The sequence below is a fragment of the Balaenoptera physalus genome (assembly GCF_965194825.1).
Source record: "Balaenoptera physalus genome assembly, chromosome: 19".
Lineage (NCBI taxonomy): Eukaryota > Metazoa > Chordata > Mammalia > Artiodactyla > Balaenopteridae > Balaenoptera > Balaenoptera physalus.
In genome coordinates this window covers 32,751,225-32,778,500 of record NC_138900.1, presented here as the reverse complement: position 1 = coordinate 32,778,500, position 27,276 = coordinate 32,751,225, and the positions used below count along the sequence as shown (strand labels likewise).

At 40.8% G+C, this 27,276-nt stretch overlaps 1 protein-coding gene across 5 annotated transcripts in view; it reads left to right on the top strand.

Moving 5' to 3' along the window:
* Positions 1-817: 817 nt before the first annotated feature.
* SIAH1 (siah E3 ubiquitin protein ligase 1) overlaps positions 818-27,276 on the top strand; it is a 28,794-nt gene continuing 2,335 nt past the window's right edge. The window contains exons 1-2 of one of the 5 annotated variants that reach the window (XM_082437723.1): positions 4,860-4,978; positions 26,875-26,996. Coding sequence is in view for 1 of the 5 variants with exons in the window: in XM_082437722.1 (XP_082293848.1) it covers positions 25,407-25,497 (91 nt within the window). In the remaining 4 variants the exon portion in view is untranslated. Of the gene's footprint in view, positions 939-4,659; positions 4,979-24,924; positions 25,498-26,874; positions 26,997-27,276 lie in introns of those variants that run through there. The other 4 variants (XM_082437724.1, XM_082437725.1, XM_082437721.1 and 1 more) reach the window with 4 other exon arrangements.

Sequence of the window (27,276 nt, the reverse complement as noted above, 5' to 3'; positions counted from 1 at the left end):
ATTAGTAAAAATCATGGACTAATGCAGTACGTCAAAACACTTTCTACTTATTCCACTCGCTCCTACTTCATCTTTTGGTACAATCTCTCCAGACATCATGGAAAGAATAGTTGTTTTTGAGAAGATGTCAATGAGTTGGTCTCTAACCTATATTAAATGTCGAGTTACTATGAATTCGAATAAGATCCTAAAATATAGATACTATTATGAGCTCCTGCTTTATTCATAAGTAGGAAAAAGGAAAGTCACGCCGCTTACTATCACTGGAGCCTTTATTATGGGTCACCTACAGGATTAGCACTTTACATTCCATTGGAGTAGATGAAATTGCCATTTGATGTGATTTCAGGCGACCAGGAAGGATCCCTACCCTGAAATATTTTCCCCATATGGCCTGAAAATATTTGGCACTCACCCTGAAATCCCATCAAGTAGAGCACAATTTGGGTTGGCTTTAGAATTTACAAAATGCTTCTTTATAGATTAACTGTCATGGAAGAAGGGTTGCTTCCTTATTCAGAAAAGGATGTCTAGTTACTTCACAGTAGGGCTATTTTCCTTCAAATGTTTAAAATTTATAACAGTGTGCTTGTGTCCCACCCACACCTATCAGCCATTCATACCTTCAGTAGGAATGAACTAAATCAGATTAAGCCCCTCCCAAATCTAGGTAAGATTAGTGGGGATGAAATTATTCTAATGAGCTAGTTTTGCATAAAAGGGAAGCGGGAGAAGGAAGGAGATGTAGTTTCGACTTTTCTACAGGAGAGCAGGCACAAACCAAGCCAAGAAAAGCAAGTGTGAGAATTCCAGAAACAGAAGTTGCTTCTGAGTGGTGACGTGAAATCTCCAACACTTCGTAACTGACGTGTGGCATCTCGAAGGAACACTTTGTCCTGGGCGCCCCTGCAGCTCCAAAGAATCCACCAATTTATAAGGTACTCTAACATCAAAGGAGATAGTGTCATTTTCAGATGGACAAAATGCTGTTGATAAATGGGTATTAATGGTCTAACAGGGAGAAGGAACGGGGATATGAGGGGTCAAAATTTGATTTTGGCAAAGCATAGTATTTGTAATTTTGATTGCCACAAAATAATATGCACTGTAATTTATGGGCAATTCAAAGGATTTTCAAGGGTAATTTTTATTACACTTATTTTTTTCTTTATGGGCAGAGTTTAGAACCTAACTCTGCTTAGCTGTGTCACCACTATATGTTATGTACTTTTGTATATACCATATGTTTGATTCGTGTCTACCTTTTTTTTGTTTTAATTATTATTTATTTATTTATTTATTTTTGGCTGTGTTGGGTCTTCGTTTCTGTGCGAGGGCTTTCTCCAGTTGCGGCAAGCGGGGGCCACTCTTCATCGCAGTGCGCGGGCCTTACGCTATCGCGGCCTCTCTTGTTGCGGAGCACAGGCTCCAGACGCGCAGGCTCAGTAGTTGTGGCTCACGGGCCTAGTTGCTCCGCGGCATGTGGGATCTTCCCATACCAGGGCTCGAACCCGTGTCCCCTGCATCGGCAGGCAGATTCTCAACCACTGCTCCACCAAGGAAGCCCATGTCTACCTTTTTTTAAAAAAGGTAGACTGTTCCTTGGACTCTGATGAGACACAGCTCAAATCTCCAAGGGAGAGGGAAGTATAGTTTGAAAACTGAGGGAATCTGGGACTTTCTCTGGTCTGGCTCCTAGGAAAATACCAGGTTTTCCTTGAGACCAATGTACTTGGCCCTCTCTTTATAAAGAGGCAGTTTTCTCAAAGGTAGAGAGATCGTGTCCCACTGGCTTACATTATCCCATCAAACTTCCCTCATTTTTTTTTTTTTTTTTTTAAATAGAGAGGTATCTTTATTTATTTATTTTTGGCTGTGTTGGGTCTTCGTTTCTGTGCGAGGGCTTTCTCTAGTTGCAGCAAGCGGGGGCCACTCTTCATCGCGGTGCGCGGGCCTCTCACTATCGCGGCCTCTCTTGTTGCGGAGCACAGGCTCCAGACGCGCAGGCTCAGTAGTTGTGGCTCATGGGCCTAGTTGCTCCGCGGCATGTGGGATCCTCCCAGACCAGGGCTCGAACCCATGTCCCCTGCATTAGCAGGCAGATTCTCAACCACCACGCCACCAGGGAAGCCCACTTCCCTCATTTTTAAAAAAAATTATTTTATTGAAGTATAGTTGATTTATAATGTTAATTTCTGCTGTACAGCAAAGCAATTCAGTTATACATAAAGATATTTTTTTCATATTCTTTTCCACTGTGGTTTATCACAGGATATTGAATATAGTTCCCTGTGCTATACAGTAGGACCCTGTTGTTTAATCCATTCTATATATAATAGTTTGCATCTGCTAGTCCCAAACTCCCAATCCATCCTTCCACCACCACACCTCCCCCTTGGCAACCACAAGTCTGTTCTCTATGTTTGCGAGTCTGTTTCTGTTTCATAGATAAGTTCATTTGTGTCATATTTTAGATTCCACATAAAAGTGATATCATATGGTGTTTGTCTTTCTCTTTCTGACTTACTTCACTTAGTATGATAATCCCTATGTCCATCCATGTTGCTGCAAATGGCATTATTTCACTCTTTTATGGCTGAGTAGTATTCCATTCATGTCTACCTTTTTGATTTAGTTTATTAAGTTCTACCTTATACCTTAAAAATATGTACGGTATACCATCTTATAATGTCCAGTTTTGCCTTAATTGAATTGAAATTGACAAACCTCAAAATAACTGCTGAAAAAGAACCTTTCTTGGTTTTCCTCATTAATTCCTTTACTAGGCCCTGTTCTCTGTGACTCCAGAGAATCTGCTAGGAAGACACACCTCTGCCCCACCCCAAGCAGGGGTGGGGTGGGGTAGGGTGGGGTGGGGTGGGCGGGGCAGGGACTGTGGGGAGTGACCTACCACCTCCTTCCTAAGTCCTGGGTTAAGTCCTGGTTTTTTACTTTCCCAATCTCAAGAAACACTGTGCTAATGGTCCCAGAGGAAGAGAGCAGCCACAATAGGCAAAGTACTAGGTTGAGAACAGAAGTATCAACACAGACACAGTCTACAAGTTTTTGGGGGGAAGCTGGAAATTAGCAGCTTGCGTTAGTACCTAAGAGAACTTTGTGTGCCTCTGGCTTTCAAGCAGAAACTTTTGAGTGTGTTTTCAGTGGAGTGCTTGCATAAAAATTTCCCTTTTTACAAAATATTTATTTATTTATTTTTGGCTGTGCTGGGTTTTCGTTGCTGCGCACGGGGCCTATTCTAGCTGCGGTGAGCAAGGGCTACTCTTCGTAGCGGTGCTCAGGCTTCTCATTGCGGTGGCTTCTCATGTTGCAGAGCACGGGCTCTAGGCGCTCAGGCTTCAGCAGTTGTGGCTCGCGAGCTCTAATGCGCAGGCTCAGCAGTTGTGGCGCGCGGGTTTAGTTGCTCCACAGCATGTGGGATCTTCCCGGACCAGGGCTCGAACCTGTGTCCCCTGGGCGGATTCTTAACCACTGCGCCACCAGGGAAGCCCTCCCATCTTTTTTTTTTTTTTAATTTATTTGTTTATTTATTTACTTTTGGCTGCGTTGGTTCTTGGTTGCTGCGCGTGGGCTTTCTCTAGTTGCGGCAAGCAGGGGCTACTCTTCGTTGCGGTGTGTGGGCTTCTCATTGCAGTGTCTTGTCTTGTTGTGGAGCACAGGCTCTAGACACGTGGGCTTCAGTAGTTGTGGCTCGAGGGCTCTAGAGCGCAGGCTCAGCAGTTGTGGCGCGCGGGTTTAGTTGCTCCACAGCATGTGGGATCTTCCCGGACCAGGGCTCGAACCCGTGTCCCCTGCATTGGCAGGCGGACTCTCAACCACTGCACCACAAGGGAAGCCCCCTCCCATCTTTTTTAAATGGGAAATCTTTTTGATTTTCTATTGGTAGGGAACTTGAACATAATGGGAGACTATTCCCTGGCGGTTTCTAAAATCTCATATAAAAAGTACCTTTTTGTTTTCACACAGAATACTACCTTTATGGAGGCTCTTACATGGAAATCCAGAGTTTGTAAAGGTCTGACACTGGCGTTTGCTCTGATATATACCTTGTACCCGTCAAGAACCGTGAATGACATTTTCTTTTTATTTTTTATGTAAAGACCCAGAATCTCATTTAGTTTCCAGAGGAGGACACGGTGAAGGGCGTGCCACTACCCACTCTTCAGCTAAAATAAGCTTTTGTAACTCGTTCCGGTTTTGCTGAAGAGCAGCTCAAAGCTAAGGAAGCGTCTTGGACCTCTTCCCCGTTAGGCGTGGGGTCCCACGTCGGCGGCCAAGGCAGCCGGCTTCTTCTTCCTTTGGGAAAGAGTGGAGTTGGGAAGGGCCGGAGGAGGCATTACGTGAAACCAGCAAACAAAACAGGAGGGGTGGTAGATAGCGGGGCCGGGTCGCGGGACGACCCCTTGGGCCGCGAAACAAAGCCCCGCGGGGGTCGCGCAGCCGGGGTCCCTGACGCGGCAGGCGAGCGCCCGCTCCTCCCCGGGAGAGGACGGTTGCGGGCAAGAGCGCGATATGCCAGCGTTTGTGGCTCGCGAGGTGTTCAGTCACAGCAACAGTAGCCGAGGAGCCCGGGCTCTAACTGCCACCCTCGGATGCTTGCAAAACTCTCAGCCTTCCGCGCGAGAGCCTCAGCGCCTGCGCGCCCGCGGGAAGCCCCGCCCTCTCTGGGCCGCCGGCGCGCGGGGCCGCGCCTCCTCATGGCGGCCGCCGCAGTGTGTGGTATTTAGCGGGAGCGCGCGGCGGGCTCGAGGACGCGCGAAACGGCAGCGGCGGCCAGGGGGGAACCGGGGCGGCCGTTGCGGGGCGCGCTCTCGAGCGGCGGCGGCGGCGGCCCAGGGTGTCCCGTTGGTGTCGGCACGGGGAAGAGGCGGCGGCGCTGCCCGCGGTGGCGGGGGTTGGCGGCGGCGACGGAGCGCGTTTGAGCCAGGACCGGGGTCCGAGGCGCGCTCTCCGCCCACAGGTAAGTGGGGCCCGGCCTGGAGGGAGGAGCTGGCCGCGAGGGGCTCTGCGGGAGGAGAACTCCCAAGCCCGGTAATGGCGGCGGGCGGGAAGGGCGGCCGGACCGGGTCGCGCCGCCCGGGCGGGGGCGCGAGCAGCCCCCGGCGCCGGGCGCCTTTGTCTCGGCCGGAGCCCGGCTGCCCGGCCGCCGGGCCGAGCGCCGCCCCCCGCCCCTCCCCTCCCCTGCCCGGCCCTTACCCGCGCCGCGAGCCGGCTTGCCCCCTCCCCCGGCACCCCGGGCCCCGCAGGCCCGCGTCGGGGGTCTGCCCCGAGCGGCCGGGCGAGGGCGGGGTAGGGCCTCCTCGCCGCCCGGCCCGGCCCCCGCGCTCCCGGGAGGCGGGCCCGGCCGGGGGAGGCGCCCGGCGCGCCCTGCGCCCGGGTGCCGGTCTTTGTTGTGAAGGGTCCCGGGGTGTGCGGCCAACATGGCGGAGGTCAGCTGAGTGCGGGCAGTGGCCAGCCCTTCCCTCCGGCCCCTCCCCGCACCGGCCCGGGGGCAGGACCGGGCGACTCGGCCGTCCTTGGCCTCCCCTGCCTGCCCCCGACCCCGGGAGCGGCCGTCCCCGACTGTGCTGCGTTCTTCCTCCCGCTCCGGCCCGAGCCTTCATTGTGCGGTGGGAAGAATGCAGCCTCCTCCCTTGTTTATGTCGTTAGAGAGGAGATCGCGTGAACGGCTTGCCAGGGAAGCTCCAGCTTTTTACTGTAAACGTTGCTTTTCCTAGGCTTCATTTGTCGAGTAGTTTGGGGGCCTTTCTCGACTCTCCCAGATTTATAATTTAGGAATGTGGATAATCTGGGCCACAGCGTTGCGTAGGTTTTTCTTTTCCTGGGCCTGGAAAGATTCAGAATTTGTTTGCTCTGACATCTAGAGAAGTCCAATTTGTGTGTTTGGAAAATCAGATGGTGTAGCTGATTTGTCAAAGTCGTAGAAGCCATGAGCACGGATATAGGACAGTGATCGGACTGACGGTTTCTAGCAGTTGAACATTTACCATTTCTTGATAAGGGGCTGTCAAGGGTAAATTTTTAACTCTTTGCACCAGTTGAATGTTGGGAGCACGACTCTGAAGTCAGACTGCCTGCTTTGGTTCCAGCCCTGCCCCACCGGTTTGTGACCTTGGGCAAGATGCTTAACCTCTGTGCCTCATTTTCCTTATCTGCAAAATAGGGGGTAATGACAGTACCTACCTGGTAGGACTGTTGGGAGAATTGATGAGATGATAGTAGGCGAAGGGCTTAGGGCTTAGAGCAGTGGCAGGCCCATGGTTAAGTGCTCAGTAAATGTTTACTGCTAAGGCTGTTGTTTAATCACTAAATTTGTGAGATTATCTTGGCATGTTGGATATGTTGGAACTGCATAGGCCAGAATATGTGAAATTACATTATAAATCATTAGTGCTTGGGTTTTTCTTTTAGTGCATTTTGTTAGTTCTTAAACATGAGAACAAGAGGTTTAGGTGGTAAATGTCCAGGCATTTGGAGATGATGGCATTGGGAAATTTTTATAGTAAGACATTTGGGTAGGTCTTGTGTGGTCTGGAATTTAAAAAATGAAATTCATGGGTCAGTTTGCTTTTGAGGACTTAACTAACTTGGAAGAGTGAAACAGTGAGTCTCTTTGAGTGTTAGGTGTCTGTGGTGTCACCATCTATTTTGGACATTACTGAAGAGCAGAGTGTAGTATGGTGATAAATGTAATGGTCTGGTAATTTTATCAGGCAGATATTGGCTCAAATTGGGGAGGAGAGGATTTTGGTTAGCTGTTAGGAGAACTTCGTGACAAGTAGATTTTGACCTAAAGAGGAGTATATGAATTATGTAATTTTTTGTTCTGGAAATTAAAGATACAGATTTTTGTGATCTGGAATAATTAGTTGCAACCCTAAGGTTGGCTTTACCAAAATATTTTCTTTAGATATATTATAGAATTGCTTTACATGACCCCTCTTGACACCTTTCCAGCATAATTTAGTAACATTTAATAATATTTTAAGCTGAAGTATAATTGATAGATACGGAACTTTTCAGGATAAGTATTACACAAACTACAAATTCAGAAATGTAATTCAATTTAGTATAATGTGTTCTCCCTCTAAGCTTTGGGAAATTCTTACAAAATGGTTGTAGAGCAATATTCTTTAATATCTGTAATTAAAAAGAATATTAGGCTACAATTAATTGGAGTTACAAAGGAAATATCTAGCTATGGCAACAATGACATAATATGAAGAATAGGATTTTATTTTCAGCTTATACAGTGTTTTGAAAACAGGTCTTACATAAGGACGGTAACAAAGTAAGTTTAGTAACTTTGCAAAGCAGCCACTTAAAACTGTATTTTAAAGCAGTTGATTTACTTGATTTCTAGAGATTGAAGGTTTTTCTTGGCTTAAGAGATATGTTACACACTTTCAGTTATAATTATGGAATGTCCATACACACCTTATAAAAATGTTTAAATTTTGGTTATTTTTGGTCTAGACCTCATTACAAACAAAATCAATATGTGAAAACCTCAGACTTCCTACCCTTCCTCCCCGCCCCCCCCCAAAAAAACAGCAACTGGTTATAAATTTTTCCTCTCTAAAAAGCATCCTTAATGGTTTCTTTTATTTCTTTTATTTTTTTAATTTATTTTTTAAAGGTCAAGTCTTTATTTATGGCTGCTTTGAGTCTTCATTGCTGCGCGCGGGCTTTCTCTAGTTGCGGCGAGCGGGGGCTTCTCTTGTTGCGGAGCACGGGCTCTAGGCGTGCGGGCTTCAGTAGTTGTGGCATGCGGGCTCAGTAGTTGTGGCTAGCGGGCTCTAGAGCGCAGGCTCAGTAGTTGTGACCCACGGGCTTAGTTGATCCGCAGCATATGGGATCTTCCTGGACCAGGGCTTGAACCTTTGTCCACTGCATTAGCATGCAGATTCTTAACCATTGCGCCACCAGGGAAGTCCAGTGGTTTCTTTTAAATAGAGATTTTTCTAATGCATTTTGAATCATTTGGTTTTCCATGGCTATAGTTACTAGAGTTTCTGCTGCAAAAGGGCAGGGATTGTGGTTTTTTATTCCTATATTCTCAGTGCCTAACACTCAGTACAGACTTGTTTCCTGACCTACTACTTCTGTATTCTTATGACACTCAGATTTCTTTGCTGTGAAACTTAGACCCATGTATTCTCTTGCTCGCAGATTTTTTTTTTTTTATGACTATTTTTTAGAGGAGTTTTAGGTTCACAGCAAAATTGAACAGAAGGTTCAGAGATTTCCCATATACTCTGCCCCACTCCTGCATAACCTCCTCCATTATCAACATCTTCCATCAGAGTGATACATTTGTTGCAATTGATGTATCTACACTGACACATTCTCACCTGTAGGTTATGGTTTACATTATGGTGCACTCTTGGTGTTGTGTATTATGAATTTTGACAAATGTATAATGATATGTCCCTACCATTATAGTATCACACAGAATAGTTTTCACTGCCCTAAAAATCCTCTGTGGTCTACCTATTCATCCCTCCCTCTTTCCTAACTTCTGGCAAGCACTAATCTTTTTACTGTCTCCATAGTTTTGTCCTTTCCAGAGTGTTATGTAATTGGAATCATACAGTATGTACCCTTTTCACACTGGCTGCTTTCAGCTAGTCATATGCATTTAAGTTTTCCTCCATGTCCTTTCATAGCTTGATAGCTCAGTTCTTTTTAGCGCTGAGTATTATTCCATTGTCGGGGTGTACCAATTTGTTTATCTACTCACCTACCAGAGGACATCTTAGTTGCTGCCACGTTTTGGCAGTTATGAATAAAGCTGCTATAAACATCTGTGTGCAGGTTTTTGTGTGGACATAAGTTTTCAGCTCCTTTGGGTAAATACCGAGGAGTGTGATTGCTGGATCTTATGGAAAGAATATATTTAATTTTGTAATAAACTGCCAAACTGCCTTTAAAGTGGCTGTACCATTTTGCATTCCCACCAGCAATGAATGAGAGTTCCCGTTGCTCCACATGCCCACCAGCGTTTGGTGTTGTCAGTGTTCTGGATTTTGCCATTCTAGAAGGTGTGTGGTGGTACCTTATTTTTGTTTTAATTTGTATTTCCCTGATGACAAATGATGTGGAGCACCTTTTCATATACTCTTTTGCCATCTGTATATCTGATGAGGCGAGGTGTCTATTAAGGTCTTTTGCTCATTTTTTAATTGGCATGTTCGCTTTCTTGTTGAGTTTTAAGAGTTCTGTGCTGTATTTTGGATAATAGTCCTTTATCAGATATGTCTTTTGCAAACATTTTCTCCCAGTCTGTGGTTTGTCTTCTCATTCTTTTGACTGTGCCTTTCCCTGCACGTCATTTTCCACTTTCACGTACCAAGGTACTTCAAATTTATGTGTCTAAAACTAAAACCTTTGTTTCCAACCATCCAAGGCTCTCATCCTCTGTATCCAGTGAGTCATAGAGCCCTGATTTTTCTACTGTCTGGTTATCTCAAATCTGGTGTTGCTTCTGTCTCTCACTCATTTGCACATGTACATTCAGTCCTTCTCTTTTACTTTCTAAGTGTCTATCTGCTTTTGGTCGCTGCCTCCTCCCTTCAGTTTTTCCCACTGCCATTTAAGGGAGCTTTCTAACATAGGTGACTTAAGGCCTTCAGTTTAAAGTCCCAAGTTCCTTGACATAGATAGTAAGTACACAGACCCTTCTGGAGCTGGCTTTTGTTACTTTCCTGTCATTTTCAACTGTGTACTTGCAAGTGCCTGTGTGCACCATATTTTGTCTTCCAACTAAGCTCTGTAATCTCAGCCTAGACATCACTTAGCTGAGGCACTCTTCCTGGATCCCCCACCTTGAATTGGATGTCATCTTTCCGTGTTCCCATAGCACTTTCTGCTTCGCCCTACTACAACCATATCCCCCTGAACTATAATTTTTCTCTACTACTTTGCTTCCCCAGATATAGACTGCAGTCTCTATGAGGACTTTGCCTTTATCACCCTTGTTGGTCTAGAGTTTAGCACTGTTGCTGGCGTGTAGTTGGTGCTCAGTAAATAGTCATTGAATGACTGATACCTTCGCAGTGTTCAATTATGCTCTTCTAGCCTTATCCTCCAGCATTTCTTCTTGGCCATATCTGGGTAAACTGGATTCTTTTTGTTTCTTGAACATTCACCATACTTCAACACCTCTGTGCCTTTGCTCATGATTGTACTTGATCTCTCAAATGTCTGTGCTACTTTGGGCACATGACTTAACCTCTCCAAGCCTTAGTTTCCACTAGCATGTGAACAGCTGTTAAGCATATTGCTGCTCCTTGCTCTGTGTCCTAAAGCTAGAGTAGCAGTGTAGCTGAGTGGTTAAGAGCCAGATCTGGATGTGTCTCTTGCCTCTATCACTTACTAGTGTGTTTATGACTTTAAGCTCAATAAGAGCAGGGACACTGCCTAAAAGCAGGGACACTTGCATTTAAAAGCACATTCCTTAACACAGAGAAAGTGCTTAAATAATTTAAAAAATTAGTTATTTAATTTCTCTATTATCACTTATATTCTAGTAAGGGAAAAAAGAATTACAAATTGTGATATGTACTATGAAGGAGTAAAGAGTAATGGTGGGAGGGAGACTTGCTGTGAGAAGTGGTGATATTCAAGCTACCTTAAAAGGATAAGGAGCTAGTCCTTTGAAGGAGAGAAAGGAGAACGTCTCAGATTGAAGGAGCAGCAGAGGTAAAGGCCCTGAGGCAGGAATGAACATGGACTGTTCCAGGAACTGAGAGAAGAGAGTGTTTCTGGAGCAAATGGATGAGGGGGAGAGATAGGCAAGGATCAGATCCTGCAGAGTCATAGTAAGGAATGTGAATTTAAGTGTACTGAGAAGCCATCAAAAGGTTTTAATTAAAGTAGTAACATAATCTGCTTTTAACTTCTAAGATTGCTTTAGCTGTTTGGAGAATATTTGGTTAGAAGGCCATTTCTTTGATCAGGAAGTACCGTAGTTGAGTATAACCTGGATCAAGGTGGTGGCCGTGAAGATGAAGAGAAGTGGATGGATTTGAGATGTATTTGGGGACAGAATTAACAGGGCTTGTTGATGGATTAGATATGAGAGGTGAGGGAAGGAAGAGATTAGGTTGTTCCTGGCTTGAGCAACTGTGTGGATCATGGTGCTATTTACCAAGAATGGAAAAACTAGAGGGGGCGGGGGGGGGGTGGTACAGATAGCAATAAAACTCAAACAATGGAAGGATAGCAAATCAACTCAAAGTTCTGATATGTTGGATTTAAGATACCTATGAGACATCCAGAATGATCCAGTGAGGTAGAAGGAATATCACAGAAGCCGGATGGGAGATAGTAGAGCGTGTTCGGGTGTTAGGGAATGGTCCAGTAGGAAAAGAGGGAGAGATTGATGTGAGAAAGGGATAATAGGAGTGTGAAGTCTGAGAAGGTGACAGGACACTGCCCAAGGGCCTGGGTCACTTCTTCCATTCTAAGGGGAGGAAAGGAAGTGGTAAGTCAGCATTTGATGGCTTCTGTTGTATTTTCTGAACGAGGTATGGGTGAAGCCATCGGTTGAGTATTTATAGTTAGTGATTACTGTACTATGGTGGGTTAAAGACATAGTAGAGAGAGATATATTGAGAAACTGAGCAGAGGGGAGGAGAGAAGAGGTTCTGGATGTGTTACCAGCTATGACACCTGACACTTATTGTTCTCAGGAGATTCTAGAATACCTAGAGCAATAGTATTACTTTTTTTTCCCCCCAATGTAAACTTTTTTGATGAAGTGTAGGTTAACTACATATAGAAAAAAGTGCTCAAATATTAAGGATACAGCGTGATGCATTTTCACACTATCATGACCAGCTCCCATGTATCCTGTTACTTTTATTTTGATTTTTGGGGGTGTGTGTGTGTGTGTGTGTGTGTGTAAATCTTCAGGAACTCTAGGCTGAATGATACATCAATAGATAATACAGTCCATTTGGGGGTCAATTTATTCTCTCGGTTTGAGCCACAGTGACTAAAATGATATTGGCAAAGATCTTTTATTAGGTTTGAGGTTGCCCAGTCATGTTGAACTTACTTGTGGCTTTTGTTTTTGTTTATTTTGAATAGTAGGGGGTTGGGAGCACATGGAACTAGAAAGAGAAGTGGAGGAAAAATCTTTGGAGAACTAATCTATATTTATAAAGCAGGTATTGCCAGTGAGAAATAGTCTCTTAGAAAATTAGAAAAATTTATGCCAGTCTTGAAATTTATAGGAAGTATTATACTGTACTTGTTATTATTGTCATGTTGACAGGCTTAGGTAGTAATGGTTGATACAGTGAAATTAAGTGTACTGTACACTAAATTTTTTACTTCAATTTTTGGTTTAAATGAAGTAATCTAATTGTTAAAAACTTGCTTTTTTCCCCCTTTGTGTTTTACCTTTTAGCTCCTTTGAACTCAGCTAAAGTTGAGTTGTGGTTTTTTTGTTTGTTTTTGTTTTGTCAGAGTCCCTGATTTAGCTTTGTTAGGGACAGCTTCGGATATCTTGTTAATACAGATAGTTTTGAGATAATTTCTGTAGACTGTGTTCTTTTGATTTTGCTTGGAGAGGTGAGCAGATAAATTTTGTCTTAGAATTAACTTTTAAAATGCTAAATTTAGGTATTTTTTATAAGTATAAACTAAAATATATGTATCCATATTTGAAATATGTGGGTTTTAAAAAATGTGAATAAGCTGTTTTTTAAATAATTTTTTCCCTATAAGTATTCATCTATTTGAGGCATTTTAAGAAAAAAACTAAGAAAAAAAATGCAGTAGGCAAAATCAACTCTTGATCTCTCAGTGTTTAAATTTGTGTATGAAGTCACTAGCAATTCGTTAGCAGCAAAGTGTGGAGACACAAAATATGCACTAAAATTTAATTATTAATCACCAAAGTAATATAAATATGTTTTATGGAACATTTGAGAAATGCATACAGAAATGCAGCCCCCACTTTCCTCATGATCGTTCAGAATGTGATAATTGAAAAGTAACCATTGTAGACATTTTGGTGTAGTTTCTAGTCTATGTGTGTTCCACATTTTTTTGAGACAGCCATAGACATTTTAAAGTCCGTTTCTTTGATCTGACTTAAATCCTTGTAGATATTTTCCCATTAATGATTACCACTTGTCAGTAACTATACATGTTTGAACTGCATAATTCCACACGATGAAGTTTGTGATTAGAGTCTATACCCTTCTGTTCTTGATATTTTGCGTACTCGTAGTTAAGTGGTCCCATCTCTTCTCTGTGATTTCTGGTTCTAAACTTGACCTCCTTTTTCCCTTCTCTAAACCCTTACCTTAAGTCTTTAAACCACATTCTGCAATTCAGATGCCCTTCTAGTTTCTTTTCTGTCCCATTATGTGGTATGTACACACATGAGTACATATATAAAAATAGACAGCTATGTCAATGTCCATATTTACTTAATTCTTTTTTTCTCTTTTAACATAAATGGGATTGTAATATATCCTGTGGGTTTGTTTTTTTTCTCCACCTGTTTAAACAGTTTGCTTCTTATATGTTAGTAGGTATGAGTATCTTTTTTAAAAGAAAAAAAAAGGCAGCATTGTGTTCTGTTGTATGGACCATAATTTAATCACTTTCTTAAGCTAGGGCTGTTTTAAGTTTATTTGCTCTTACAAACAGGATTGCTGTAGGCATCCATATGTATACACCTTTGCCAATGTGTAAATCGTTGGATAGACTCTTGGAAGAGAAACTACTGGGTCAAAGAGTATACAAACTTTATATTTTGAAACAAACTGCCAAATCTTATTAGAAGCCTTCACAGTGGACATTTCCAACAGTGTAGGAAAGTCTGTTTCTGCACATCTTATGTAATACTTGGAATCAAATCTTTGAAAACAAATTTATAATTTTTAACGCATGCAGTTTGTGGCAGTTCTCATATCAAGTTTTTGAATTTCTTTTTCTTTTAGTCTGAAGAGTTTTACATGCACAATAATTAAAAATCAAATATTTCACTAGGCTTATTTTTTAAAGAAAAACTCCCTGCCCCTACTCCTCTCCAGGATCTAGGGGATGTAAATAATGTTTTGAAACCTTGCATCGTTATTCTGCCCTCAACACTTTTAGGATGATTTGGTTGGGCACAGAATTTCTAGAATGTTAATTAATCATTTTCTTTGTGGATTTTAAAAAGTATTGCTCTGTTGCATCTAGCTTTGGATATTAGTGCTCAAAAGTCCAAAGCTCTTTTGCCTTCTAATTTATTTATTCATCTATCAAATATTTCTTGAACCTGTACTGTGTGTCAGGCACTGATTTAAATGTTTGGGACACATCATTGAACCAGACAGGTTCCCATTTTCCAGGGGGTGAGGCGGGGGGCTACAACAACAAACATAATAAAGAAGTAAATTGTATCGCCTGATAGAAGGTCATACGTTTTATTGACGACAACAACAGAGTAGAAATGGAGGAGGGGAAGGGAAGAGGAAGAGAGGTAGAATGGGCAAGGATTAGGAGGAGGGGGTCAGTGGGCACAGTGCTGGGCCCTGTTTTAAATAGAGGGAACAGGGTAGGCCTCACTGAGAAGGTAATATACAAGCAAAGATTAGAAGAAGGTGAAAGAGTTAGGCATGTGGATATCAGGAGAAAAGTATTTTAAGGCAGAGGCCCATAGGAGCAACCTAGCCTTATGGAACAAGGAGGCTAGTACAGTGAGTGAGGGAGAAAGAGGTAGGAGATAAAGTCAAAAAGTAATGGGACACATCGTCATATTGTGTAGGGCCTTATAAGCTGTTGTAGGATTTATCTATTACCTGCACATGGGAGATTTTAATGGATTTTTTTGATTGCTGTGCTTGGAATCGGCGGGTGGGGTGGGAAACAAGGATGGAAGCAGGGAGACTGGTTAGAAGGATATTGCAGTAATCCAGTGGAGAGATAACGAGGCTTAGACTATATAATAGTAGTAGAGGTAGTGAGGAGTGGTTGGATTCTGGATATATTTTTCAAGGAGGTACAGTAAGATTTCCTGGTGGTTTTAGATACAAGATGTGTAGAGAAGAATCAAGGATGACATGAAGGCTTGAAGGCTTTTGGACCGAGAATCTGGAAGGATGAAGTTTCCATCAAGTGAGGGGAAGGCTATTGGTTGAGTAGTCTGGGAGAAGATAAGGAGTTCAGTTTTGGTCACCCCCCCTGTAGGAATGTCTAGGAGGGTGTACACATCTGGGGTTTAAGACACATCTGGAGGGTTTTTGTTTTTTAATCTGGACTGGATATAAAAATGTTGAAGTCCATGGCAGTATCAGTGGAATTTTAAAAATACAAGAGTGAATGAGATCACCAAAGTGAAGAAAAGTGGGCCATGGACAACTCCCAAATTCAAGACTTTGGGGAGAAGAGCAGGAAGCAATACCAGGCAGGAGCCAGTGATCTGATCATCTCTGTCAGATGTTGGTGACAGCTCAAAACTTACAAATTAAATACAAACAAAACTACAAAACCAGTAAAATTCAAATTACACTAATTTATGAAAGTATTGAATACTGCCTGCTAAATTGAAGTCTTGAAACAACATGAGTTATGGAATTGACTATTATGCTGTAAGTTCTTTTTGAGTTGAGCACACCAAAATTATCCCATATGTTGTGGTCACCACATGATGCATTTTCTTACCAATGTGTAAGTGCTTCAGTGAAAACCATGATGTCATTTGGGCTTCACTTCACACAAATGCATCATTTATATATTAGGTCCCCCTCTGTATTTCTCTTTAGCCTCCCATAATTAGAGTACTGTAGTACCAACTTGGAGCTAGTGTGACCATAAATGTAAATAGGAACATTCAGTTACATGGCTAACAGGTGGATTCAGATGATTCAGAATGTGCTAATGCTGTTTTTTAGATTATTAAACACGGGAAAATAAAACAAAAATTTTTGTAGAGAAATGTGGCACCCACCCTGAGAACAGAATCTTAGTTTGAGGAAAATTAGAGTCTAAGTTAATTTGTGTGTTATATCCTTATTTGAAATAACTAAAATGATTTGGTTAGAATTTCAGATGTGATGCTTATGAAGACACAGATTATAACTCTTTCAAAGGAATATAATTTCATTTGAATAAGGCTCCATGAATTTTTTAATATGGCATTTCCCCCTATAAATTCCATTATTTTTCTGCAGTAGTAGTAAAGATCTATCAATATCAGTGTATTGATATTAACATTCTCTGGTGTGACTTTTTACCTCATTTCTTTAATTTCTTCGTCTCAAGCAATGTGTTCTTTTCTGTTTAGCTTAGTATCACCAACTCTTCATAGGTTACTACCAATTTAGATATGCTTTAAATTTTTGTTCTCTGTATGTATGTGTGTATTTACTTACCATTATTTGTCAGGAAGAATGGGAAGATGAATGTTACAGTGCAGAACTGGGTACAAGATATTTTATGAGGAAGATTTAAAAAGCATAGCTTAACATCAAGATGGAGCAAAAGAGCAAAGATCTATTGGCATGTGTGACAATTTTACATCCTGAGAGAATATAAAACATAATCAGGGTAGTGAACAGTTGTTTTCAAACTTGGACATGTAACTAAGTGAATAGTATTTGGCTGCTTTTATCTAGAAACTGTGAGCCTTGGTTATATTGCAGTAGTGACTGTGTTGTAATCATGACCGACATGGTTTCAAGTGAATTTCAAGTGAATTCCCAAAAATTCTATTTAGTGATATGTGGTAGGACATAAAAAAGTTGAGAGCCTATTTTTGACCCTCTTCCTGCTTCTTTTACTCTTTTTTTTTTTTTTTTGGCCGCACCATGTGGCATGTGGGATCTTAGTTCCCCAACCAGGGATTGAACCCGCACCCTGTGCAGTGGAAGCGTGGAGTCTTAACCACTGGACGGCCAGGGAAGTCCCCTGTTTCTTTTATTTCTCTGCTCTTACCTCTCTTCTTGATTCTTTGCTTTGATTTAATGTCTAATGGTTTAGTGACTGTTAGATTATACCACTTTGAAACAAAAAATTTCAAAAAGCAACTACTTGCTATGACTACAGTTTTAATTTAAAGAATTTAGGGAACTTTTTTTTTTTTTGGTCAATTTTTATAAACATTGAAGATTAGTTAGTTGGATGCTAAGTTGAATATTCTGTGCCAGAGTGAGAAGATTATACATACTTTTTTTTAGAGTTATTTGAAAGAAAATAAGATTCAGGAAGGAAGCAGTCTGGCTCTGTTCTTATTACTTCTTAATTTTTCTGATCTTCAATTTCCTCATCTGCAAAATGGAGATACACCCTTCTTTATGAGTCTTAAATAAAGACTGTATATGAAGCTGCTGACATGAGGCCTTACAGGTTGGTAGATGCTCAGTTTGAAGCTTCTTTCATAGCAATCTGTTATCTTTATCATGTTTCAGACACAGTCCCAAGTTGAGGTTACGAAAATGAACACAGTACATTGAAACAACAGTTTTCAGTAAAATCCCGTATAATCTGGATCTTTTTAATTTAGTGATTCCTTGCAGGGTTCCTAGTATGGCTCTGTAAACATCACTGAGTGTGTTGTTAATAATATACCAAATGTTCCCACATACTTGATCTTAGTTAAAGTCCAAAAATCTTGTTGTTAGTTTTATTGTTTCACAAATGAGCAACTTGAGACCCAGGACATTGTAGTTTTGCCCAATATCAAAATAATTAATATAGGTATATGCATAGGTATATTCTTAAGGTAGGTTACCAGTGGTGCATTACTAAAAAATGAAACTACTACCTAGGAATGAATGGGTTTATGGAACTGTGATGTCACAAACATGTTTTGAAAACTTAGAGAATTGGTATGAAAATATATTCAATTTTTTAGACTGTGTTTATGGTGATAAAATGATTTACTTCACCACATAGTGTTGTTATTACTTTTTAAAACAGACTTTATTTTTTAGAGCAGTTTTAGATTCACAGCAGAAGTGAACAGAAGATACAGAGATTTCTTGTATTCACCCTGCCCCATTATTATCACCCAAAGTCCATGGTTTACATTAATGGTTCTCTCTTAGTGCTATATATTATATGAGTTCTGACAAATGTATAATGATATGTACTCACAACTGTAGCATACAGGATAGTTTCACTGCCCTAAAAATCCTTTGTGATCCACCTATTCATCCCCTCCCTGCCCAGTCTCTGGCAAATACTGATCTTTTTACTGCCTCCATAGCTTTGCCTTTTCCAGAATGTCATATAGTTGGAATCATACAGTATGTAGCCTTTTCAGACTGGCTTCTTTCACTTAGCAGTATGTATTTAAGTTTTCTTCATATGTTTTTGTGGCTTGATAGCTCATTTTTTAAAATTTCTGTATTATATTCCATTGTATGAATGTATCACAGTTTACCTGTTCACTATAGGAAGACATCTTAGTTGCTGCCATGTCTTGGGAATTATGAATAAAGCTGCTGTAAACATCTATGTGCAGGTTTTTGTGTGGACATAAGTTTTCACCTCCTTTGGGTAAATACCGGGGAGCATGATTGCTGGATCTTATGGTAAGAATACGTTTAGTTTTGAATAAACTGTCAAACTGCCTTCCAAGTGGCTGTACCATTTTGCATTCCCACCAGCAATGAATGAGAGTTCCCGTTGCTCCACATGTCCACCAGCGTTTGGTGTTGTCAGTGTTCTGGATTTTGCCATTCTAAAAGGTGTGTGGTGATACCTTATTTTTATTTTAATTTGCATTCCACTGATGACAAATGATGTGGAGCACCTTTTCATATGCTCCTTTGTCATTTGTATATCTGATGAGGTGAGGTGTCTGTTAAGGTCTTTTGCCTGTTTTTTAATTGGCATGTTCGTTTTCTTGTTGAGTTTTAAGAGTTCTGTGCTGTATTTTGGATAATATAGTCCTTTATCAGATATGCCTTTTGCAAACATTTTCTCCCCGTCTGTGGTTTGTCTTCGCATTCTCCTGACTGTTGCAGAGCAGACATTTTTACTTTTAATCAAGTCCAGCTTATCAATTGATTCTTTCCTGGTTCATGCCTTTGGTGTTTCTGAGAAGTCATTGCCAAACCCAAGGTCATCTAGATCTTCTCCTGTGTTGTTATCTTCTAGGAGTTTTATAGTTTTGTGTTTTACGTTTAGATCTGTGATCCATTTGAGTTAATTTTTGTGAAAGGTGTAAGATTTGTGTCTAGATTCCTTTTTTTTTGCATGTGGATACTCAGCTGTTCCAGCACCATTTGTTGAAGACTCTCTTTTCTTCATTGTGTTGCCTTTTGCTCCTTTGTCAAAGATAAGCATAGTGTGTTGTAAAATAGTGTTATTTAAAGTGAATTTTAAATCTTAGTTGTGAATTCACTCTCTTTAATATCAAGTAACAGATATATTCTACCTTAGGGGTCATCAGGTCATCTGGTTGTATACATGCTATTTCTTTTATTTGGAATCTTTCATACTGTTGTACTTGATTTATTCATTCCTTCCAGAAATATCTGAGTACCTGGTCTGGACTGGGTACTGTCCTAGGTGCTGGAGATAGAAGCGTGAGCGAAATAAACAAGGTTTATTCTGATGAAGTTTATATTGTAGTACAGAGCTCTTGAAACAAAAGTTAGTGGTTCAGGGATCCTGGGAGTTCTCAAGACCCTTTGAGGGTCAAAACTTTTTTTCACAATAATGAGCCATGAGAGTAAAGTGAGGTTCCCAGAGGCTACATGACATGTGGTATCTTCACAGATTAATTGCAGAAGCAGATATTAAATATCCAACAGTATTTTTTATTGCATCAGATATTAAAAAGATTTGCAGAAAATGTAAAACATAAACATTCTTCTCCCTATTATGGGAGATAGTTATTTTTTCATAAACATTTAACATGTAATAGATTTTTACTTGTTATGTAAAAAATGTGATGGTAATTTTAACATAAATATTTTTAAAGTTCTTGGCTTGAATTTCTAATATTGTAAATATTAATACATATAAACCACATTGACAAAATGCTCTTTTGGGGTCCTCAATAATTTTTTAAAACTTTAAAGCAGTAAAGACAAATTTTTTCTTAAATGGCCAGATAGGTTTAAAAGGGCTTTAGGAGTCATAGGGTCAACTTTTCAACTCCACCCTTGAAAGCAGTCACGGATAATATGTAAATGAATGGGCTTAACTATGTTCCAGTAAAACTACTTACAAAAACAGGCAAGTGGTCTGTAGCTGTAGTTTGCCAGTTATTGGTGTAAAGGGTTGCTGGTACCAAAAAAGTTTGAGAATTGCTGTTATCAGTGAAAAGCTGGTATTGTGGAGAGAGAGACGGGCAAAAGATAGACAATAAGTAAGTTATTTAGCAAGAGAGTTTCATATGGCAAGAGATAATATGAAGACAGTAAGAAGGGTGATCTGGCCTAGAAATAAAGTGATCAGGAAAGGCCCCTCTAAGGAGCTGACTTAAGGTAACTCTTATTTGTTCAGGTTTTCAGGTTTTATCTCCCATCTTTTTTTTTTTAAATCTCTCCTGGCTACATTGGGATCTCTCTTGTGTTGGGAGGGAAAGCAAGACAGTTGAATCTTATTAAACTTAAATTCAGAAAAGGTTAATTTTTCAAGTTGAATTAGAAAATATCCAAAGCGTATCTGCTTTGAAAGGATCTAGGAAATTGTAACATATTGCCCAGATTAGAACATTGACCTACTTTATGCGACATCTAGCAAGTTAACTTCTCTGTATCATTTTTCTCTTCTGAAAATGAGAGAGTTGGTTAAGATCTTTTCCAAGTCTAAAATTTTTCATAATGTCTGTTTGCCTAGGATGCCATTTGTCACCCCTTCTAAGTCCTCCTCGATCAGATAGCTCCAACTTCCTTTTTTTTTTTTCCTTAAACTAGTTCTGTGATCTGAAATATTTATTTTATTTTGAAATCTATCTTCCTGTCTATAATGCATGGGGTAAATGCTTAACCTGGAAGCTCATTGAGGACAATACCTGGTACATAAGTATGCTTATTAATAAATATTTGGGGCAGCTGTTTTAGTGAGAATGGAGGAAAGTCCCTCCTCTGCCTCAGTATTTAACTTGCTGACCCTGGAACCATTTAGGTTATAGCAGTAAGAATGAAACCAACCAACAGTGAAGCTCCAATGAGGGACATGAAAACTTTAATAGAGAGGTTAAGGAAGTACAAGAGCAATGCAGTATGAATTTATGTGGCCATTCCAACTTCAGGGAAAGGAAGGGGACGTAGCTGTTCCTGCCATCAAACTCTCTGTTCCCTTGTTGGAGATTGAGGGTATCTACATAATTAAATGCTTTAGCATATCAAGAGATAGGTAACTTTAGCAAAACCAAATTTATGAATTAGAACTTAATGAGTTCTCTTGGAATGCAGTGCAAAACAAAGATTGGAATTATGAGAAAAAAAATACATAAGTGATTTGAAGATAGATCCAGGAGAGTCAGTATCAGAATTACGCGAAGAGAAGAACTGAGTAATGGTAAGAGTCAAAGAACAATTAGAAGAAAGGTCCACAAAGGTAAAAGACTTGAGTCTTGGGATTGAAAAGACTCACCTGGTGTTTGGCAAGTGCTGATGGCATATATCTAGATGTTTTGATGAAAATCTCTTACAAAGATCAGAGTCTTAGAAGCCACCTGTCAGAGTAGAAAAGGTTACCTGCAAATGAATGAGAATAAAAATGACATTAGATTTTTCATCTACAGTTACATGTCAGAAGACAGCAGAATTTATGTAGTTCTAGGGGTAAAGGGTGTGAACTAGAATTCTAAGCTTGTGCAAGAGCTTCAGATTGTTAAGACTGAGACTTAATTGCTTACATGCCCTTTCTGAAAACTTTTTTGAGGTACTATGGCCATACCAAAAAATGAATCATAATTAAGGATTCAAGGGGAAGAAAAAGATGGGTATTTGTCTTATGATATAGTTGTGAGAAATGAAATCAGAATGGTTGCGGTTAGGTTTAAATGATTGTTTTGACAAAAGTTTTGAAGTTTAGTACAGTCTTTATCCTGGCAGGTGGGAAAGGGAAAGTTTCACTATTAGCACATTAAATGACCTGCCTTGTTTTGGGAGATGTTAATACTTTAATTCTTGATGTTAATGTAGATTCAATGTGAAATAAAAATAATAAGGATAATAGCTAGTAAAATAAAATTAGGATGTAGAATCATGCTTTCCAGTAGGACTTTTGCAGTGACAGGATATGGTGATACTGTTTTGCATTCCTACCAGCAGAGTATGAGAGTTCTGTCTCTTAGATGTGTCACAGGCATCTCACTTCTACTTTGCATTTCATCCATTATTACAGTTTGGTATCTAGCATAGTGCCTGATGGGCTCTGGTTAAGTATATGTTGTTTTTTACCAGGTGTAGAAGCCTCAAAATACAGTGTTAGGCATTAAAAAGCAAATGTACTTTGCTTTACACTTTTAAGTTATGGTTTGCATTTTCCTCTCCGTTTACTGTCATCACCTTTGTTCAGACTTCTGGTTTTCCAGGTCTTCTATCAGGTCTTTTGTCCTGGGCTTTTCCCCACTTCAGATCATCACTCTTACTGGACACATAACTCTGATTCTGTGGCTACAACGTCTTCTGAATTATCTTCAGGAAAATAGAGCTTTTAGGAAAATACTTTGTATAATTTTTTTAAATTCCCATTACTTTGGTGCAGTTCTGGAAACTAAAAATAGATTGCTTTACTTTTTTCTTGGCATTATGGTTTTATAACAAAGTTTGATTTTTAACTTTTGGCATTTTAAGCTGTTGAATTTTTAAGGAGACTTGCCTTAGTTTTAATTTCGTCTGAGGTGGACAAACTATTAGGATATGGCCATCTTTGAGGGGGGCCATTATTAGCAGGCCGCAGTAGCATTAGTAAACTGCAAGAAAATAAAAAGCACAACATTGTTGTATATTCATTTTAATCAGAGAAATTCTTCATCAGTCATTTATAATTTATAATAGGAAACAAAGGTTCCCCCATGAAATTGAGAATAAAAGTTTAAGACTTTACTTCTATCATAAGTTTGTGAATGTGGCAAAGCAATGGTTAAATGCTCTGAAATTACTAAGGCAACATTAAAGGCTGATTCTAAAATGTTTTTATCTAAATTAAAATCTGTTTAAACTTTATACCAAACGGGGCCTGAGATGTAGGCTTTATGTAGGTAGGTAATAGTGCACTCTTGGTAAATTTTGGATTTTTGCTAACTTTGGATTCTATGGGCTTGTCTTAGTGTAATGTAGTTTTTGTGAAATTTTCCCTCGTAAAACCAGTTTAAATAAATGTTTTACCTAGTGGAGAAATTCTACTATATTGTGCTAAAAATTAGTTAAATGGGAGTTGATCTTTGGTATACATTTTTGATAACCTTACAAGCTAAAGGCATCTTTCAGAGTATATATCTGGAACCCACAAGTTCTAGGTCTCTAACTAATTGATGACCTCAGGCAAAACAAGTTAACTTTTGGAATTGTGTGAGTACTTACATATTTTGGAATATGTACCACCTATGATATATATAACTTACCCATCTCCCTTAATCCAGACAAAAGCCATGCAAGGCTGGAAATATTGTCCCAGTTTTACGGGTGAAGACTGGGTTTGAATCCAAGTGTAGATGGCTCCAGAACACTTCCATTTTTACTGTCCTGACTCACTTATTGTGAGGTTTGTCCATAGATTAATGGTTTTCAGATAGTAAGGATCTTTGGAAGTTTGGGAGAAAATTTTTCTTTGGCTTGAGAAATCTGTCATCCCTTTTATTTGTTTTACACATTTAGACTCTCTTAATTCTGTTTGGAAAGAGTTTTTCCGGCCTAAAACATTTGAAGTCTCCTGCTCTAGAAACCTGAGACTTATCTGTTGAATAGAATGAATATGTATTAGAAAATAAAAACCTAGGTAATAGTAATTTATGTTTGTTAGTGAAGAGACTGTATTTTCAATTATATTTCTATTCCTAAAGATTTCCTAATATCAAAATGAGGTTGAGGTGACTGAACACACTATTAATAGGGTGGGTAAGTGATTAGAGTTAAGATTTTATGCTGAAAATGGGCAATCTACAATTTGCAGCATAGGGTTCACTCCCCACTACCAGCTCTTGCTGCCTTTAAAGGCTGCCCTAAGCATGATGTAATGACAGGTTAAACCTCTGAATGCCTGAGCTGACGCAATGCAAATCTGAGGCCCTGGACTTTATTGGGGCAAGGGTAATGCTTGTTTAAAAACAAAACAAGCTACTCTGTTTAATGAGGCCGTTTAAGATGGCTTTCCTAGAGTGGGAAGAGAATAAAATCTCAATTTGGAGGTTGAAGCAGGAGTTTAATATGGTTATGTGTGTTTACTACTCTCACTGCGAAGTCTTCTCGAAGGGAGAAAGGGGGAGTTTAAAACAAGGTGCGGTAAAAATGGGGAAGTGAGTTACAATTGAGGAAATAAGGTAGTTGACGCCCGATAAATAGTTATTGAACGAAGTAGGGAGAATGTTTTTACTGTATAAAAATCTAGCGTTCTCACGGTTAACCGGGAGAGTGTAGTGCAGAGAAGAGTGCTTGTCTGGCCACGGATTCCCAGATCTTCGGTTGAAACCAGCCGAAACCAACCGAAATTGCCGATATCTGACTGTTTGGGCCTACAGAAGCGGAGTGTTTCGACCTACTTGTAAGCTGGTGGAAATGCTGTGGCGTGCGCAGTGTCTCCAGGTTCGCGGGGATCTCGGGTTTAGCCCGGCTGGGTGGCTGGTGGGAGTCGCGCGCTGCGTGCTGTAGAGCCGCCCTAGGCTGAGTGGGGTGGAGCCTTAATCCCCGCCCCCGTGCGCCGCCCCGCCCTTCGCCCACAGAGGCAGCCGCCGCCCTGAGCAGAGAGTTCCTGCGGCTGTCTGACGCTCTGCGTTGGAGCGGGCTCTCCCAGCTGCGGGCCGGACCCTGCAGTGGTAGCTCGAGCTGGCACCGAGAGCGCAATTCCTCGTCCGGTCGCCTCCACGCACCCTACAGTCCTGTCCTTCACCGAGCTGGCTGGAGCCTAGCCGATGAATTTGGGGAAGATAGACTTCCGAGACAGACAGACGAAGGTTTAGGGCCCAGCAGAGGACAGCTCGGCAATGGCTCCCATTTTTGGAGACGCAGGCGAATTTGAGCTCATGGGGAGGTGTGGTCGGTCGGCTCCTCTTGGGACAGGATGGGTGCTTCAATTCTCTGCCTCTGTAGCCAGTGCTTCTGAGGAGTGAATGCAGTGTATGGAGCAGGGCACGTGCCTTCCCTTCTTGAAATCTTGACCCGGGACATGTTTAGGAACAAGAGGTGTCCAGGACGGCCCTCTGTTGCAAGTCGTCTTTGCTTCTGGGTGAAAGGCTATGAGCTGCCTGGCTTCTCATGACGGGGAAGCCTCCCTTACCTTTTCTGTACTCCTGGAGGGGCGTCTTGCTCACTTGTTTACCAGCATCTGGGACAAAGAAGAGAAAAGGTACTGCCATTAAGAGACTGGGTTGCTTAAACTGTGAAATGGGAAAGTTGTGTGAGCCAGTGGAATCGAAGTGGATCAGGGAATGGCCGCACCATAATTGAGCTGGCAGTGATGTTTCTTTTGATCAGCTGTAGTACTTTTCTCAGTTTAAATCAAACTTCAGGTTATGTCATGACTCCTGCAGAGTTGTCCAGACACTTGAGTCCTTGGCTCCTACTGCAGGGCTGTGTGTGGGTTAGGGCTCTTTCTCTGTTTGAAGATGGAGCTGGGTTCCACCTTCCGAGCTTTGGGAGGCTTTAGCAGCTGCTATCCTGTAATACTTCCATTCACAAGAAATAGAAGCCACATTTTGCTTGTTTTCACACTTTGAATAGGAATTTAAGTTGTGCTTTCTACAATGTTGGAAAAATAATGTACATTGTAACATGAGCCTGAACTATTGATGATAAATGTATAACTATTTTGCTTGGTCAAGAAATTAAAACAGTAATACTTTTCTTGCTTAATAGTTACGTTATATTGAATACAAACTGAGTTTGCTGCCTCTCGATGTGTGACTAGCTGTTTTGGTTTAGTGATTTGAAAGGCATTGGTGGCTTAGATTATTTTGTGCCCAGGGAACCACTTCCCAGTTATTATGTTGCTCTCTGAAATGAGCAGCATAAAATGGACCATGAAATAAACATACAGCACACATACAGGATATTCTGGCAAAGCTAATAAGCCCATTGTTTTACTAGTGACCTAAAACAAAGTGCGTGGGTCATCATATGCACAGAGAATCTCCTCAGGGGAAACTGGGTTACGGCAGAGTTCCTTTACAGTGCTTTTGTTGGGCTGGAATCCCGGGGTTATAGAGGGCTTCAGTGATGAGAGTTGGTTCCTGTTGTCCTAAATCCGTGTGATGAGCCACATTGTGATAGAATTCTGTGGTACTTTTGTTTCCCCTTGTACTTTAGAATATACCTTTAGTGACAGGGGAATTGATCTGTTTGTTTTGGGGTTTTTTTGTTTTTCTTTCACTCTCAGTCCCCATTTAAGGTGTCTATCCTTGAGCAATCTATGAGTAATAGAAGCCAGATTGCATTTATGTGGTCACATTGATAACAGCATTTTTTCAAAGTTAAATTCTTTCCAACAATAACAAGTACAATTGAGAAAACATTAAATTTGAGGAGTTAAATTTTAATTTTGTAGAAATATGGCTTATGGTTATTGGGAGTATACTCTTAGGACATCAGTAGACTGATTTTTTTGTCACCCCCAAGAAAGCGGCCCACTGTATCCTAGCAAAGATAGATTCCTGGGAAAAGGTGGCTTGTTTTATCTTTCATTTAGCTTAACAAGTTAGTTAATATTGTTGATCATTTCTTCCAGATGGCATTTATTTCTTAAATAATGTTTATCACTGTACTGATGAATGCTTCAGCAACACTGGTGAACTCTAGGGTACAACGAGTTCTTTACCTGTTGGCTCTATCCCTCACCCCCAATGTTGTGTGAGTCTCTCTGATGCTTTTTATCTTTATTCTTTATTTATCTTTTCCTGGCTCTCTTTCTGCTTTGCAAATTATACCTGATTTATATTGTAGAATGGAAGTAGAATAGAATGGTTTACTTTCTTTGAATACCAGACTCAAATCTTTTATTTGAGGATGGCCCTCCATTTCTCCTCCATACTTCCTCACTTTTGAAGGGGGCACAGATCAGTAGGAAACAAGGTTAATACCTAGCTGGTGTTAACGTTCCATGGAGACGGATGATGGAATGGCAGTAGAC